The 15,984-nt window shown below is 36.6% G+C and overlaps 3 protein-coding genes and 1 long non-coding RNA gene across 4 annotated transcripts; 2 read left to right on the top strand and 2 right to left on the bottom strand.

The window, feature by feature from the left end:
- Positions 1-96: 96 nt before the first annotated feature.
- Positions 97-3,620, top strand: LOC140780586 (uncharacterized). The gene is made up of 5 exons (XM_073126230.1): positions 97-244; positions 955-1,224; positions 1,972-2,208; positions 2,293-2,510; positions 3,086-3,620. Exons 1-5 carry the CDS (start codon positions 230-232, stop codon positions 3,351-3,353), a joined length of 1,008 nt encoding a protein of 335 aa, XP_072982331.1. The 5' UTR covers positions 97-229; the 3' UTR covers positions 3,354-3,620.
- A 616-nt stretch (positions 3,621-4,236) lies between these two features.
- LOC140782679 (uncharacterized) lies at positions 4,237-7,088 on the bottom strand. Its single transcript, XR_012107928.1, has 3 exons — positions 5,206-7,088; positions 4,911-4,951; positions 4,237-4,843 (listed from the first exon to the last, which is right to left on the bottom strand). It is a non-coding gene; the product is annotated as an uncharacterized lncRNA (long non-coding RNA).
- Positions 7,089-10,002: 2,914 nt separating this feature from the next.
- On the bottom strand, positions 10,003-12,090 carry LOC140802297 (anaphase-promoting complex subunit 13). Its single transcript, XM_073157813.1, has 3 exons — positions 11,907-12,090; positions 11,389-11,468; positions 10,003-10,426 (listed from the first exon to the last, which is right to left on the bottom strand). The coding sequence occupies exons 1-2, from the start codon at positions 12,037-12,039 to the stop codon at positions 11,407-11,409; spliced, it is 195 nt and encodes a 64-aa protein (XP_073013914.1). The 5' UTR covers positions 12,040-12,090; the 3' UTR covers positions 10,003-10,426; positions 11,389-11,406.
- A 1,025-nt stretch (positions 12,091-13,115) lies between these two features.
- On the top strand, positions 13,116-14,346 carry LOC140784425 (uncharacterized). The gene is made up of 2 exons (XM_073131831.1): positions 13,116-13,577; positions 13,804-14,346. Exons 1-2 carry the CDS (start codon positions 13,269-13,271, stop codon positions 14,221-14,223), a joined length of 729 nt encoding a protein of 242 aa, XP_072987932.1. The 5' UTR covers positions 13,116-13,268; the 3' UTR covers positions 14,224-14,346.
- The last annotated feature ends 1,638 nt before the right edge of the window (positions 14,347-15,984 follow it).

Raw genomic sequence — 15,984 nt, 5'->3', positions numbered from 1 at the left:
TCCTTACCTGCGGGATTTCTTTGCGAGGTAGCGTCAAAACTTATCTTTCCTCTGCTTATTTCTTTTCGAGGTTCGATTTGGGCTCGATAAATTTTTACCCGTAAAACTTTACTCTCTTTTTCCTCTTGGGTTTAAGGAAGAGGGGATCTTTGAATTGATTGATTTTTTATACGAAGGATAGATTAGTGGGATAGGCTTTGAGGATTTATTCTATCGTTCTTGAGAAGAAATGAGAAGTGCGCAAGTAAGCCCCTTTTCTTATATTTTGCCAATGACCCACTTCTTAATTGTGTTTATCTTAGGTAAATATCAAGTAGAAGACGTAAATTAGAAACTAGAGAGCTAGAAATTGTAGTTATTTGGGGTCAGCAAGCAGGTTGGGTGGAATTCTTGTTATGTTAATCGTGCAGGATTTCTTTCATAAACCATAGGAATTTGGAGATATTTAGTGTGATTTGGGGTGTAAGAAATGATCTTTGATGTATGTGTAAGAAATGACTGTTTTTGTTTAGCATGTAGTATTGTAGTTTATGTACGGTTTGAGATGTAGAAAGGAACATTGATAAATTTCCGGAATCAGTGAAAGATTCCTCACATCATGCCTCATTTATTATGGATCACTTGATTTATTCTCTGCTGCATCAAGTTCATGTGCATGGAGCGAGTCTAACTCGTGAAAATTTTGAGTTGTTCATAGACATTAAGATCTTATTTTAGCAATATATTTGTAGAATCATACTGGCAATACATTTGTGATTTGTCACTGCACTCACATGGAATAACTTATAGTACCTTTTGATTCCTAAATATCTTTTCTTTCATGTAGCTCAAGAATATATGTTTCATCTCTTGAAATTAGGGCACTGGTCTCCTATATTAATGATTCATGGAATTCTAGAATGCATTCACTTGATGTTGAATGACCTTGTTCTGATGCCATCATGTCTCGTACAGGTTTCTAGTCTCTATTTAAAGATGTCAGCTTCGACTGAGATTTTGGGAAAGAATGGTGAAAATTCTGAGCAAAATGTAAAAGAGGATGAATATTCAAGGCTGGTTATCCCACGTCAGGCAAGGACTTCTGATGCTAACTCTATAGGGTCATTTGAGCCCACAAGGAGAAAGACCTTCATCTGGTGGATGAAAATCTTATTTGGCTGCTTCCTTCTGATAATATTTGCTTTCATCATTGTGAAATGGGGAATCCCTCTTGCTTTTAAGAAGGTAATCCCAACATTAGTCCATCTCTTTCGCTGCCATTTTTTACTGCAGATATTATGTTTCCAAAATTATTGGCCTTTATTCCTTCTTTGATTCTTTTATTTGGAGTATTACTGCTTTAAACTAAACAAATCCACTTAGTTATGGCACTCTAAATGTTATGAATCATCAAGGTAAATCCTGCTCAATAACACACTTACTTGCCCACTTGTTATGTCTATTTCAAATGCTTTGGAACTCGCTGGTACATGACACATAATTCATCACTAATTTTCAAACTGCAACAAGCAAAGTCCTCCTTATCCTGTCAAGGTGTTCTGGCTGAATTGGAGGAATCTGTAGTTGCTTTTCTCAGACTTGGATGGAGTGTGCTGATTTGCTTAATTTGGTGGCAGATTTAGAAGTGGGGAAATAACAGAACTTTCAATAAGAAGGCTCTCTAATTGTTACTTGCTTCAAGGAAAGCATCCGGCAAATTTGGCTGGCTTGGGAGATTTATTATCCTGCTTGTACAATTTAGAAGTGTCTTATCATTCTTTTACTTAATTATGTAACTTTTAATCATTGGGAAGTACCATTTTTCAATGAAAAAAAGAACTTGCTTGTACGATGTCTGGGCAATATGTTTGCTCAGTTCTCACATTACAGCCATACTTAGGGATCATTGTCTTGGACCCAGAAGGAACTAATATGATTCTATTATGTTTTTCCGAAACTCAAACTCAATTAATCATTTGATATCTGTTATAGGTTATTGTGCCAATCATGCAATGGGAAGCAACTGCTTTTGGGCGGCCTGTACTTGCTCTTGTTCTTGTTGCCTCATTGGCTTTCTTTCCCGTTATTTTGTTCCCATCTGGTCCCTCAATGTGGTTGGCAGGAATGATATTTGGATATGGTCTGGGATTCGTGATCATTATGGTTGGGACTACCATAGGCATGATATTGCCTTATTTGTTTGGTTCGTTGTTTCGTGAACGTATACATGTAAGACCTGCAAGTTCCTTGATCTGAGTCATTCCACTATTAGGATTCTACTAACCTTCTATTTCTATTTTCCCAATTCCATAGGCATGGATGAAGAAATGGCCTCAGCAGACTGCAGTTATTAGGTTAGCTGGTGAAGGAAGCTGGTTCCAACAGTTTCGAGTTGTAGCACTGTTTAGAATCTCACCATTTCCATACACGATCTTTAATTATGCGGTAACAGCTACAAATATGAAATTTGGACCTTATATTTGTGGTTCAATTGCTGGAATGATACCTGAAGCTTTCCTCTATATCTACAGGTCAGTAAATCATCTCTATCTTAAAATATTGTTTCTTTAAACAACATACACGATATTTAGAATAAGAATCCTTCTTGTTATTTGTGTTTTTACTGTAATTCGCTGGTAGGTAACTGCGCATATTAATTACGATTCCTCCTGGCTTAGAAAACTGTGTTAACTCTTGTGTTGTACACCTATTTTCTGTTTATGCGAGTACTTGTTTCAGTACTTTGTTGCACAGTGAATTTTATAGATATCCCCAAAGATCTATAATATGGTTAAGTTGGAAAGTTTCCAGCTCATTCCTTGAAACTCAGTAGACATCATCTACAAAGCATTTATATCTTTGGCATATTCAGATCTTTGTTTAGTTCTATGGCACACTGATTTATATAGATCACAATGATCTATAAACATGCAGAAGTTAGACAAGTCCCCAGCTCATATTCCTTGAAACTTCACCCCAGCAAACATTGTTCACTAGGCATCTATTTGGATATGTAAATTGTTAGTATGTCTTGACAAATTTCAGCTTCTCTCTTACATACTCTTCTTTTTCATACCTTGTGATGTTTCTCTATGTTTCTCTGCAGCGGACGGTTGATACGAACATTGGCAGATGTACAGTATGGCAATTACACCATGACACCGGTGGAGATAGTTTACAATATTGTATCTCTCATCGTTACCGTTATCATGATAGTCGTATTCACAGTGTATGCAAGGAGAGCTCTAAATGACTACAAGGAGGCAGAAGGTATTGACAATGAGAATGTTATCCTGGATGGCATTCCTATGGAACTTGGAGAGCTCCCGCAGGAAACACCGAGACAGCATCCTCTCCCCATCAATGATGTATAAATAACAGGAAAAAAGTACGTCATGTTTGAAAAGAAAGAAAGAAAGAAAGAAAAAAATCTTACAGATAGAGAGAGGAAACTGGTAGTTAGATCTACAAAAGAAGAGAAGTTGATTGGTGGATCTGCCGCCCTTGTAAATAAATTTGTAGATTGTAGGCCATCCATTTCTTGCTAAATCCACCAAAGCTTGACAAGCTTCGGCATAGAGAATCTTGCAGTGTATCTTTTCCTCTCTGTTTTTTTAATTTAAATTTCTTTCTTGTTTTAATTTTTTTTCCCTGGGAGTTTGAGATGCTAGTCAACTCATAAGTATGACTGACAACTGAATCTGGAATATCCCAAACTTATTTATTCAGGAACAGCTGCACGGTCCTTGAATGATATGGGATATTGACCTAATATAATACAGTAGAAGATGCAGTGATATTGAGAAGAATGGCTTGCAGTAATAAATATCAAAATTGTAATCAGAAAGTTCCCATTCCTGTGGTTCAAATAATTTTCTTTGGACAAGTAAGCACAGTAGTACACTATTAGAGAGTAATGATCTTCTGCTCAATAACTCAAAACTTATTACTCAGCATCTAATTACGTCTAATAATCCTGTTTTTGCGTTTGCTAGAAAGGGAAGAAACAGAACCGTGAACAAGATGTGCAATAGCCATTAGGGCATAGAACAAAGCAATCTCACACTAAATGAGTTAATTTAGCCTGTTTCAATTGCCCTTGAGATCAAGGCTTAGATACTATTGTGGTATTGTGGCTTACAGCTCATTTTCTGAACATAAGGCGTAGACTTCTGAGCAATGTTAGGCATAATCCATCTTAATACAGGTAGGCATACTCATTCCACTAGGATACCTCCAAGTGAATGGAGATGAAGATTGATATCAGAAACTTGTGTATCATAAAAAATTCTCACCATTACTAATAAGATACAAAATTATGCTCACTGTTTTTAGTAAGAAACAGATATAAAGCATACGTCCAACAAAAACACAAATCCAATAGGGGATTCCAAAATGCACTAGTAGTTGAATGTGACAACTTACCCTGATGCTGATATTCACCGCCTTCTTTAACAAAAGATTCGGGACATTTTGGCAGATAATTAAAGTGTTCTTGATGTCAGCTCATTGAATAAGTGCAGCCAGCATTATCATACATGAGTGATAAAATCCAATATGCAAATGAATGTAAGGTCAGCAATGCACTGGAGGGCCATGGGAAAGTAAGCCTGAGATATCTCTGATACACATTCCACCTCTTGTTTCAGCTCTTCTCTAGGTTCTTCCTATAAATTATCCTTTACAGCATATCCTATTTCTTTTTAAGTGCACATCCATAATGCTGTTCACTGCAGAAGCACTCTTATAATTGGATTACTCAAATAGAAGCCCAATGGCCACTTGTGTGAGGTACTGTTACATGCATCTTGAAAATCAATCTTAGGTTTTACTTCTGAAGCCATCACCAATAGATCAGTGGCTCCTAAGAGATCAAAATCATGAGGTTAGTCGTATGCTAATCAAGCATCACGATCTCTGAAATTAATTACCTTATGAGTTGCCGGTTTGCCTCCCTAACTCTCTCCCCAACCTATACACACAATACTGATACATGTCACAAAAAGCTCAGATACATATGACTTCTCTTGCAACTTATGTTCTATGAAAAAGAAAATGTCAGGCTTCCAACATACATGTCACAAAAAGTTCAGATACATATGATCACTGGCTACATGAGAACTGTTACTATTTTCATTATTACACATGCGAAGGGAACATCATGCTGCACAACTTTCACATTATTTCTTAAAACAATATAACATTTTCCACATGCTTAAGATGTACCTTGTGGCTGTAAGTTGTAGCTTCTCAATGAACAGACCAACCCACCAGAACACGGTACAGTGACATATGCTAAAATTGCAATTGGCTTCAAGCCTTCGATAACACCAACGCTACACCCTTATTCCGGCTAAATGCAGTGGTTTTCAATCAGTGACAATCACTCTTTGGAGAAATAATGCAGTCATTGAGCTTTCTGTAAAGCTGCTTCAAACTTCAAAGTACCCCATCAAAATTGACTTGTGCATCTTCCCTGATATCTTCATATCAAATGAGCACCATAAGAGAATAATAGGCATAATCTAAGAAAATTAGCCTCTGAAACTTTAACATTCATCATGAAGAGCATATCTGTCACAAAGCATTAGTGTCTATAATGAAACTTGTATGGCTAGATAAAAAAATATCAAAAATGAAATTATCACTTTGAAAGGATGAACTCAGATAATACAGGAATTTTAAAACTTAGTTAGACATACCTAGAAAGCGGAACCGTCAGAAATTACTCTGTTTGTCAGCCAACTGATTTGCACTTTGCAAGGCATTAGATGCAGGCAACGCTAATCAATCTCTCGGTGGAATTAGTATGCATCTTCACAAGGTTTACACCTTGACAAACCTCTGCGGAATCATATTTGGTAAAACTTGATGACCTTGCCATCAAACATATCGGTCATATTACTAAGGAAGACAAATAATCTACTCTTCACGAATCATCTACTCCAGCCACTGATTCTGAGTTGATGACACAAAAGTCTGTCGTAATTCAGACGTGGAACTCAATGAATGGCCACCTAAAAGTCCAACCCCACCCTCCACCCAACCCCCAACACACACACACATAATCATATGGAACATATAATCATCTATAACATAACATTAATTACATGCATAAGAAACTTTAGTCTATCAATCTCTTTCTTGCTCCAAAGATTGCATCTTTAACTGCTCTATGAAAAAGAGAGTTTCTTCACACTGAACAATATGCAGCAGCACAGTAGGAAAAATCATTACCAGATTTAAATAAGAATCAACAGTAAGCTTGCAAGAATCATCTTCCACGATGGAAGATTTCGAACTACTTATTCGATTTCACTTCAAACATCAAAAGAAAAAAAAATATATTTACACGTTGTAACATGCACGTCTTTTGTTATAGACGAGTGACTAAAAAATCCACACTCCTCCCAAAAAAGGACCAAAAATCACATCTTTGCCCTGATTTGCTTAAACAGAACAAAGAAAAAAAAGAGGATACATCAAAATACTTGTACCGAAACTTTAAAGAATCACTGAAAAAAAAAAAAAAAAATCTAACCACCATCGGTCTTCTTGGCAATGTCTTGGTGGACATTGCAGTCCTTGGAGTAGAAATCGTTCTTCTCGAGGACAGACCTCAGAAAGTCGTCATAAGACGAGGGTTTCTTTTTTGTCGCCTTGGGATCAACAAACGCGACCCGAATTGGGGAATCCGGAGGCAACTGAGGAGGATTGAAACAGATCAAAAAGGAGCAACCTTTACCAGTTTCGAGAGAGTAAGGAAACGGAGGAGGCTGCGGCCTTCTCTTCTTCCTAAGCTTAATCTTAGAGAGTTTGCTTCGGATTGCCCTTTTGATCGAGGTCTTACGGAAACCACCACCATTTCCATCTCTATTTGGGTCTCCTGGTTCGCCAATTGCTGGGGATTCCACTTCTGGCATATAACGAGGAGGAGGAGGAGGAGGAAAAGGAGATGAGAAGGATTATAGAGGAAAGAAGAAGTAGAGGTGGGATTCGATGAGGAAAGTTTGTGCCGGCTTCGCCGGAGGGTTGGGTGATGGAAAAGATGGGAAAGAGACTTGGATTCTATTATTATTATCTAATTAATGTTAATGTGGAAATTTTAAAAAAATTTAAAAGAAAATATTTAATATTTCACACCTGCGGAGTTTCGCAAATCTCGAGATAATTCTATTGCAAAATAAAAATAAAATAAAATCTAAAAAGCGTTTAAAGAAATACTTTTATTATATAACAAGTTAACCCGGTTAAGAGACTTTTAACCTAAAATCTTTACTTAGGTTAACCACGCAGACCAAATTAATTGTCCAACCGTCACGATGTCGCAATGGTGGGTTAGCAATCCAATGAGATGGTGGGCGGGGGGGGGGGGGAACGAGACACGTGTCTTTCATGCAGTGGTTTAAGTAAAGAGTGCCGTGAATGTGTGCTGTTGTCTGACGTGGCACAGCTATGTGCACATCCGATGTGTCCTAACTCATTTAATTGTACGTATATATATATTTTTTATATTTTTCATGAGATATGATTGATTTATCTCGAATTTACATGAGGATTTTGTGAATTAAATTTATAATATTGAATTTTAATGTGCCAAATGTAATAATAACATTGCAAAAGCTTCAAATCCACGTACGCCTTTAAAAATTATGAGCTTATTTTGTGGAATAAAGATGCCAAATCGAAGGTAAAAGAGAATTAGAGTAGAATAAGAGAGCCAAAGTTTATGATGATGCCAAAAGAATCCTCTCATTCTCATGCTTATGCTGGGAATGAGATCTGGAAAGAGGATTTGACAATATTTCCCCATACCTGTCTCGAATTTTTAAAGGAATCGAATTCTTCTTTGCCTATCAATTGAGCACTATCCCATCCACAAGGCTTACCTAATTTCTTAATAAATTTTTTTTAAAAAAAAAAAAAATCTATGCATTAAAGTTATTTATTCTAATTAAAAGAAAACAAAGTGAAAGGAAAGATCGAACTCGTCAACAATGGTTTACTCCTACCAAGTCGATATACATTCTTAATCAATATTGAAGCAACTTCATACATGATACAAATTTAACAATAAACTCTATCCAATCTCTTATAATATAGACAATGGAGTGCTCTGACCCTGCCAAAAACTAATAATCACCTACCCTTTGATCAAGACAACCCTTCGACCACATCAAACCAGCCGCGTTTAAGTATACAGATAAATAGGCATGCCTTCCTAATCCCTCTTAGATGCCTGCAATCCTGAGCAAGACTCTCCATTAGCTTGTAAAGATGAAGAAAAGAGTGCATAAATTCTTGTGGATGATCCCCTGCTGCGGCGAGAAGAGACTGCGAGCGGAATCTATAAAGAATATCGAGAAAATATTACGGAGAAGACTGACGACGATCCTGGAAGAAGAGCCCGAAATGCTAGTCGAAGAAGATGCAACACAGAGTAATCTTGAGACGGAGACCAAGAAGAAAGCTAGAGCACGATCGAGATCGAGACCGATACGGCGGCTAGGGTTCCCCAACTTGGGAGACGCCTACGTGCGGTTCGTAGTTGGGTACACGTCCCACCGTAGTCTAGTCGGTCTTGCAGGGATTTAATTTAATTTTCTTCTTCTTCTTCTTCTTCCTCTTCTTCTTCTTAAATATCACAACTGTTGATTATGATATTATGAATATTGCATGCACCACGCATACACAAATTGATGTTGGTGTAATTTCTCTATTTGTTCTTTTGTTTCACTAAATTTTTGGGCCGAGAGAAACATGTAGATAAAATGTTTTATTCATCAAGAATTTACAAATGTAGTAGTTATAGATGATGAGGAAGAGAGGTACCTCTGTGGACACAGAGTCCTCTTCCTACAACCAATTGAATTATGAGAGAGAACTGGCAACCCCCATTGAGAGGAGAAAATGATTGAAGGATACACTGCATCCAGTAGCATTGCCCTCGTAATCTCCTCGTATAGCTGAATGACCCTCCTAGGTATCACTGTGGACCTCATCCACTTCAGTCTCTTGGAAGATGTCAGACGGAAAATTATCAGTTTGCCGCGCACCACCCTCCGCAGCCACCGGAGCCTGCCGACCTTCTCGGCTCCCTTCTTCTCCAACCTCCGATACTGGCCCGACGGGCAACGTTGGATCATGCCTGTTAGAATATAAAATATTAAAATTACGCATATGTATATATATATAAAAAAAAAATTATAGAGAAGAAGGTGAGTGAATAATACCTCGAAGTCCCATCTTAAGAAGTTGTGAGTGATAGGAGTGAGACTGCTCAAGAGAAGCATTTTATAGATCTAAAAAGGAGAAGTAAGTTGGCATTTTTGTGATGGAGAGCACATGGAAGAATTGATTAGTAGTACTACGAGGAGGAAGAGATGAAGGGAAAGAGACGAAGGTTGCCTACGCCTCTGATTCCCTCAAGGCCTCAACCACATGGCTCAGACGTACCCACTTTTTAGTCACTCAGAGATAGTATTTGTTTTCCACCAAACAGATGGAAGTAGATAGCAACTAAATCTACAAGTTTATAAAGGATTCATCAATGATTAGGCATGTGCAATCATTGTAGATCATGTTATATATCATGTCAAATCATTTGCTTGATGATTATTTATAGCCTTAACATAGATTGACAGCTAGGCTTCAGAATCTGATATGTTTGAATAAGGTCCATTTTGCATCATGAGAGAAAAAGAAGAATAGAAAAGAGAGCAGCTGATACAAAAGTCTTAGCAAAGGTCTAGAGATCTTGTAAGAGTGTCAGAAGGGTCTCATTCTCTTGCTCATGCCAGCTATCCCTAATTTAAAACTTAGCAAACTATGTAATGGCGTATTTGCAACACGCAATAGACTATTTGCAACTTGAAAACAACGAGACAACTTAAAAACAAGTGATTGTGGAAATCCTAATATGCTCTATATCATTCACATCTTGACTGATTGATCTAGTGCGATCGTTTTAAGGCATATCAAATCTGATATATTGTATATCTACTTAGTTGGACAGGCATGACCTTCTCTTACCACCCAGTAGGATGAAAATTTTTTACTCAGCAAATCTGATTACAACCATCCATATGCAACCAAATTGAGTACATTGATTCAGTTAGTCTAGACATCCTGGTAGCAAGTGCATATGCAACAGAGGTAATGCTGCTTGATGTTGTCACTACTACCATCAATTGAACAGAGAAAGTAAGCGCATTCTTCCTCGAGTTACATATTGTTTCTATTCAAGCTATGAAACATCCCACTGTAGGTCTGGAACAAGTAGCATATAGTGTGGTTACAGATACTCTATCTAGTGTTCAAATGGATAAACCAAGCACCAACACTGCCATTGCTGTTTTGATTAGGTGACTGCTTGACATCATTGTTCTCTTAGCTACTCCAACCGCAGAAAACTACCCCATTAAGCATGAACCATGTGACTGCCAAACTGCAAAGAAGAGATCAACTATGCAATGTTAGATAACGTATACTGGTCAATTCCAAATGCCAGACCTTGATCAGATAAATAATCATAAAGGAAGTAAAGAGAAGGTTCACCAAACAAAACCAGATAAAACTGGTGGAAACATAAATGCAACCTTTGCATTTGTTCACCTAGATAACAAGCTTGCCTACCACATAGATTGGATATTATTCCAAATAAATCAAAAGCAAGGATATGATAATCAGGTAACTGGTCAACATATGCACAAGTGCAAACCTTTGCTAGTTCATATGTTCCCTCAATCTTCATGTACTGGAACTATTGGAGAATTTAAGTTTATTTTACCAGTTTTCTTTTCAATCTATATGCATATATTCTAGCGTAGCAGATTTGCTTTCTTTTTTCCTCTCTTTTATGTTCAGTCTTGCAGGTCTGTTCTAACTAAGGGGTTTCCTAGTGATAGAATGAGATCAAGACTTCCAATCATAATCATCTCTAACAAGCCCTTTCCCAAAAGTACAATTAGGAAAGCAAGGATAGATCCATTGATTGAGATTTGCTACCGCCCATTGACCTAAACAAGAGAAGCCTTATCATGAAATCTTTAATGCTAGTCAGTAGGTAGAGTTACCAACTTTTGTGGTTGTACTCTTGCATCATGGACCTAAGGAGAAACCTCACAAAATTTTATATAAATAAGGAGAGAACCTATAAAACAGGTGGTATATGGTAGTATTTTATATAGGTAGTTTTCTTCATCTCTAAGACAAATAAACTAGAGAGCCAAACAGAACAAAGAATCCAAAGCATCTCACTAGTATTATAATAGCTAGATTTCATTCAAAAGATACAATAAAAATATTAGTACCACAAGCATCCCTATGTATCAATGTCTGTCAAACAGATATGAACTATAAACAGAAAATGAGAAATAGTAAAGATCCACAAAGAAAAGCTTATTGTACCTTATACAGGATACAGCCTTAAAGATTATCTAAGGCAAGGTCACGCCAAACATCCCCTTCCACTGGTTGGCTTTCCTGATCTAGTTTATCACAAGAAAAAAAGAACCAGTAAATAAATTCAGTTTCATAAGTTCGAATCCGGAGGTGTTCTATGAGAAGGTAAATTATGAAATTTTCAAAGCGAGAAAGTAAAATGACAATAAAGATGCATAACTACACAGCAGCATCTTTTTTTTTAGGGCTTTAATCTAAATACTGTAGCCAAGATCATCTTCAATAAAATTTAACATTTAACTTTGCATGGCAAATATGGAACATTATAAGCATTTAAGCAGTGTGACCAACAAATCAACACGCGGATTCACCCTAGATCTTTTTCAAATAACAAGGAGAACAAAATTGATCTAAAATCAGAATCGCTCAACTAAAAATAATAACAAGAAATTGAAGGCTGGTCATTTGTAGCAAATAAGAAATAACAGAAATTTAATAGGAAGAAGGGCTTAAGAATCACAGACTAGCTTCATCGGTGTCCTCGGTTCTCACGGCCATCTCGGATGGTAGAGGGATCTCGTCGCAGGGAAGCGTGTCTCGCATCCACTCCTCGTCGACGATGTCGATGAGGATGCCCATGCTTAGCTGCTCCGCCATGGTATTTCTTCGATCGAGCTTCTTCGAATCAAAACTCTTCCAGAGTTCTAAATCGGCAAATGAGCAACAAATAGTAGCGGGTCAAACTCTAGGTTCCAAATCCAAATCCGAGTTCGAATCCGGATCCGTATATTAAACAGTATTAATTGTTTGGCAAATACTTTAATACCCTATAAAATTTATAATCTTAATCTAATAGCTATAATAGTCAGTTTTCACATTTCAGATTACACTTTTCTTCGCTTAAGATTTCTCTCTTAGACATAATTATGATGATATAATTTTATCTTAATTATAAAAGATATTATTTAATATTAAATTATTTAAATTTGATTCTTTGAAGATAGACTTTAATTTAAATATAATTCTCTATCTCTATCCATTTTTAAATTTAATTTAAATTAGTCTTAAACTAACAAGAAAGATATATATAAATAATAAAAGATAATTAAATAGATAAAATTTAATTAAACTTTTATAAGTTAATTATAAAAAAGATATCAATACCCATATATATACATTACTTTGAGTTAACAATATATATATATATTTTACTTAATAAATTATTAAAAGTAATAATTACCTATTGAACTGGTAATATTTTTTAATTTTTTTAATTACTACTATACTCTTAAAAAATTTAATTTTAGATATTTATCAAACTAATTGATAAACAATTATTTGTACGGTACGGTTAAATTGAGTGCTGGAGTCGGTAATCCTCCGTCAATGCCGGTCTCAAAACTTGATTAGCGTCGTCTCGCCGCGTCATCGAGAAAGTGTGCTGACGTGGAAACTGTGCTGACGTGTAGAGGCACCATCGAAGGCGGAGAGCAGGCGAGCGCCAATTTTGTGCGAGCCCGCCTCGCGCGGGAACGTGGTGGGAGGCATCCAAGCACGCGATTCTCGTGCATCACATGGTGTCAAACACCAGAGAGCATGATCAACCAATGAAAGCTCTGCAACGTAAGCGAACGTCTACATACATCCACCTCATTCATCCGTCTTGTTCCGCAGCAGATCCGTCCACGTCGGATCACACCGATAAGAGGCGGACTTGGACTGGGTTTCCGTGTAAGTCTCGTCTTGCCGACCCCCTTCACGTTCCGAATAAGAGAGCGGAATCACGCGGACAGGGAGACGGATAAGAGGGAGGGGAGGAACTGAGGAAGAGGGAGATAGCGGGGTTTAGTATTCGCGTCGCCCGCTCTTCTCAACCCACCGAAGCCATGGTTTCTCCGTCTTGCTCGCTGGAGTTGAAGGGAATCAACTCCCCTCTTCCGCTCATACCTGGGAATAATTCGTCTCGACCTTATTCTACTTCGAGATTACCTACTCATCGGAGAAGGCGACCGGAAGCCGTCCTTACGGCGAATCATCCGCTACCAAGCAAGACGGCGTCCTCCCAATCCCTTTTCTTGGAACCATTTCGCCAAGCCGTGAGATCAGGGGAAGGGGAGAAGAAGAAGAAGAAGAAGAGGAGATCTCCCATCAACAATGAGACGCTCGATGAGTGGATGGAAGAGTTAACCGGAGAGGTATTGCCCGACTCCGATCACAATTTTCTATCTATTAATTCCTTATCTCAACTCTCGATTTCTTTTCTTCTAATTGTATGCTATATTTTACTACATCTTAGTATGTTCATAGGTCATAAAAATTGAATCTCGACATAGATGTTGCCAAACTTTTGAATTACTTCCTTCTCTTTGTTGTCTTCGTCTCAATTTTAATTAGCTAATGCCGCTTATTAAATGCCTGCAGATAGTGAGGAACATAGGGGAGGCTCCTTTTTTGATGCAAATCTTCTCCGGCGACCGGAAAGGCGTGAGGTTAGAGAAAGAGGCGGCGATACCGGATAATTGGCCGTACATAAAGAAGAGATGGGACCAAGAAAGCCGCACGCCGGACGGGATCATACTGATCGAGGAGATGAAGGAGGACGAGGTCGAGGAGGAGAGGATTAGTATACCCAGTAGCTCGGGACTTGGTCAAGGATCAAAGACGTGGGGCCTAGTGGTCCAAGGGAGAGGAATGGAGTGCGCGGCATGCTACATACTGAACACGTGCAGGGTGAAGTCTTCTATGGGATTCTGCACGCACTTCTGCTTGGTGAGGGCCAAATGCTTCAGAGAATCCCTGCAGGCCCAGGTGAAGAATGCTTGGCTGCAGGAGGGGAGGTAGCATTGCCGGCTGTGCCGGTGGGGGATTTCCCTAATTCTCTTCTTCAGATCTCTTTTGCTTCGTTTTGTACAGCTATATTCTTACAATCATTTTAATTGAGATTTGGAACTATAATTGATTCAAGATTGATGGTATATGGGTATCTTTGTTTCCCCTCTTTTTTAATACTTATCCCCTCGAAATATACCCGTCCGATTAATTTTCAAGTTAAATTTTAATAATTTAATAAAAAGAGACAAGAACATCTTTATGAAAACTGGAATAAAAATAATATCATCCTTTTATATCTAAATTGTTTGAATTTTAGAGGTTAGTTGACTTCAAATGACGTACATGTAAAATCTATGTACTTTGAAGAGTATTGTGTAAATATGAGATTTTCGAAGGATATGCATGCAAAAAAACTCCTCTCTATATCATAGAGGTGTTATTCTATAATGAAGCTATGAACAAAATTATAAAATACAATAAACTCTTGGATTCCATTGCCCTAAAAGTATTCTTATATTCCCCTAAATTACTAGAATTAACTTTGACAAATAATTTTAAGAAAAAGGAGGTTATAAACTTCTAACCAGTAGATTCGAGGAAACAAATTAGGGTAATTTAATTATAACTTTATGTGCATAAGGTTCGGTTAATGTATAAGATTTTTTAAAAATAATTTTACACGCATTTTTTAAATGCAAATTGTGTGTCTTCATAACTTTACTCATTATTATTTGATTGTAAATCATGAATATAAATATAATAATTATTTAAAAAATAAAATTATGTAAAAATTTATGTTCGGTGGCTCTATATTTAGAGCCTGGAGCTAAAAATGAAGAAATAGTCCGATGCACTGTAACATAAATGAATGCAATAATCATGCCCTTATAATAGATAGTGTGAAGCTAAATGAAATAAGATAAATATAGTTATAATTTGCTATGCAAATGTGATTATTTTTGCAAGTCGCTTTTAATAATAGATCACAAGCCCTTAAGTTATAGATGAGTATATTTTGGTTACTTTTCGCTAATAAAAATCCGGATAAACTTTTTACATGTTGATGAAAGAAAAAGAATATAGAAAATAATAAATGGTTAAGTATAAGAGAGCGTTTCCTTGTCATTTCATACTAATCGAATTTTATTCTAGTCACGGGACTTATCTTATATAATATTTGATCAAAATATACGTGAATAAGTATTTGTTTGTAAAATATATATAAGAAAAAATATAATTTATAAATAAGTATATCTTATACACAAATTAAACATCAAGCTCTTTTAAAATGACATCAGTTTGCAATAAAGAAGACTAAAAAGTCCAAGCCAAGGCAATAGCAGTGGGTCATAAAAAAACATATACTCTCAATATTTAATGAAAAAAAGGAAAGATATAAACCTTTTATTTACATGAACTTCTAATTTAATACTATAGATATTGCATATCGAAACATATAAAACCAAACTACCCCTCAGCTAAGATAAGTCCTTTTATTTTCTCTTTCATTGAGAGTAAATAAATCATGACTAGTATATATTGAGATTGGTAGCGTTTTACTGCTTTCAAGTGTTGCATATATATTATAAATATGGTGGTTTTCTATAGGAGATAGAATGATGATAAGAATTCTTTAAATTCTATTTCTCATATTTCCCATTTTAAGTAGAGCTGTTTATTTTTATTTTTTGTGTCTTTATAAATATGCTAAATAAATGATAAATATTAATAGAGATAAATATATAATATATAATATATAATAATTACTAT

This window comes from Typha latifolia, chromosome 1 (genome assembly GCF_019914945.1).
Source record: "Typha latifolia isolate L0001 chromosome 1, TyphaL0001v2, whole genome shotgun sequence".
NCBI classification, from domain to species: Eukaryota; Viridiplantae; Streptophyta; class Magnoliopsida; order Poales; family Typhaceae; genus Typha; species Typha latifolia.
The sequence above is the reverse complement of the archived record's forward strand: the minus strand, read 5'-3'. Positions and strand labels throughout refer to the sequence as shown.

Bases quoted from the DNA above. Each gene is read 5' to 3' on its own strand.
- LOC140780586 (XM_073126230.1), top strand. The intron at 1,225-1,971 runs GTAATCCCAACA...TATCTGTTATAG, and splicing joins TCCCTCTTGCTTTTAAGAAG to GTTATTGTGCCAATCATGCA. The intron at 2,209-2,292 runs GTAAGACCTGCA...CCAATTCCATAG, and splicing joins TGTTTCGTGAACGTATACAT to GCATGGATGAAGAAATGGCC.
- LOC140784425 (XM_073131831.1), top strand. From the start codon at position 13,269: ATGGTTTCTCCGTCTTGCTCGCTGGAGTTGAAGGGAATCAACTCCCCT. The intron at 13,578-13,803 runs GTATTGCCCGAC...AAATGCCTGCAG, and splicing joins TGGAAGAGTTAACCGGAGAG to ATAGTGAGGAACATAGGGGA.
- LOC140802297 (XM_073157813.1), bottom strand. From the start codon at position 12,039: ATGGCGGAGCAGCTAAGCATGGGCATCCTCATCGACATCGTCGACGAG. The intron at 11,469-11,906 runs GTCTGTGATTCT...GTGATAAACTAG, and splicing joins CGAGGACACCGATGAAGCTA to ATCAGGAAAGCCAACCAGTG.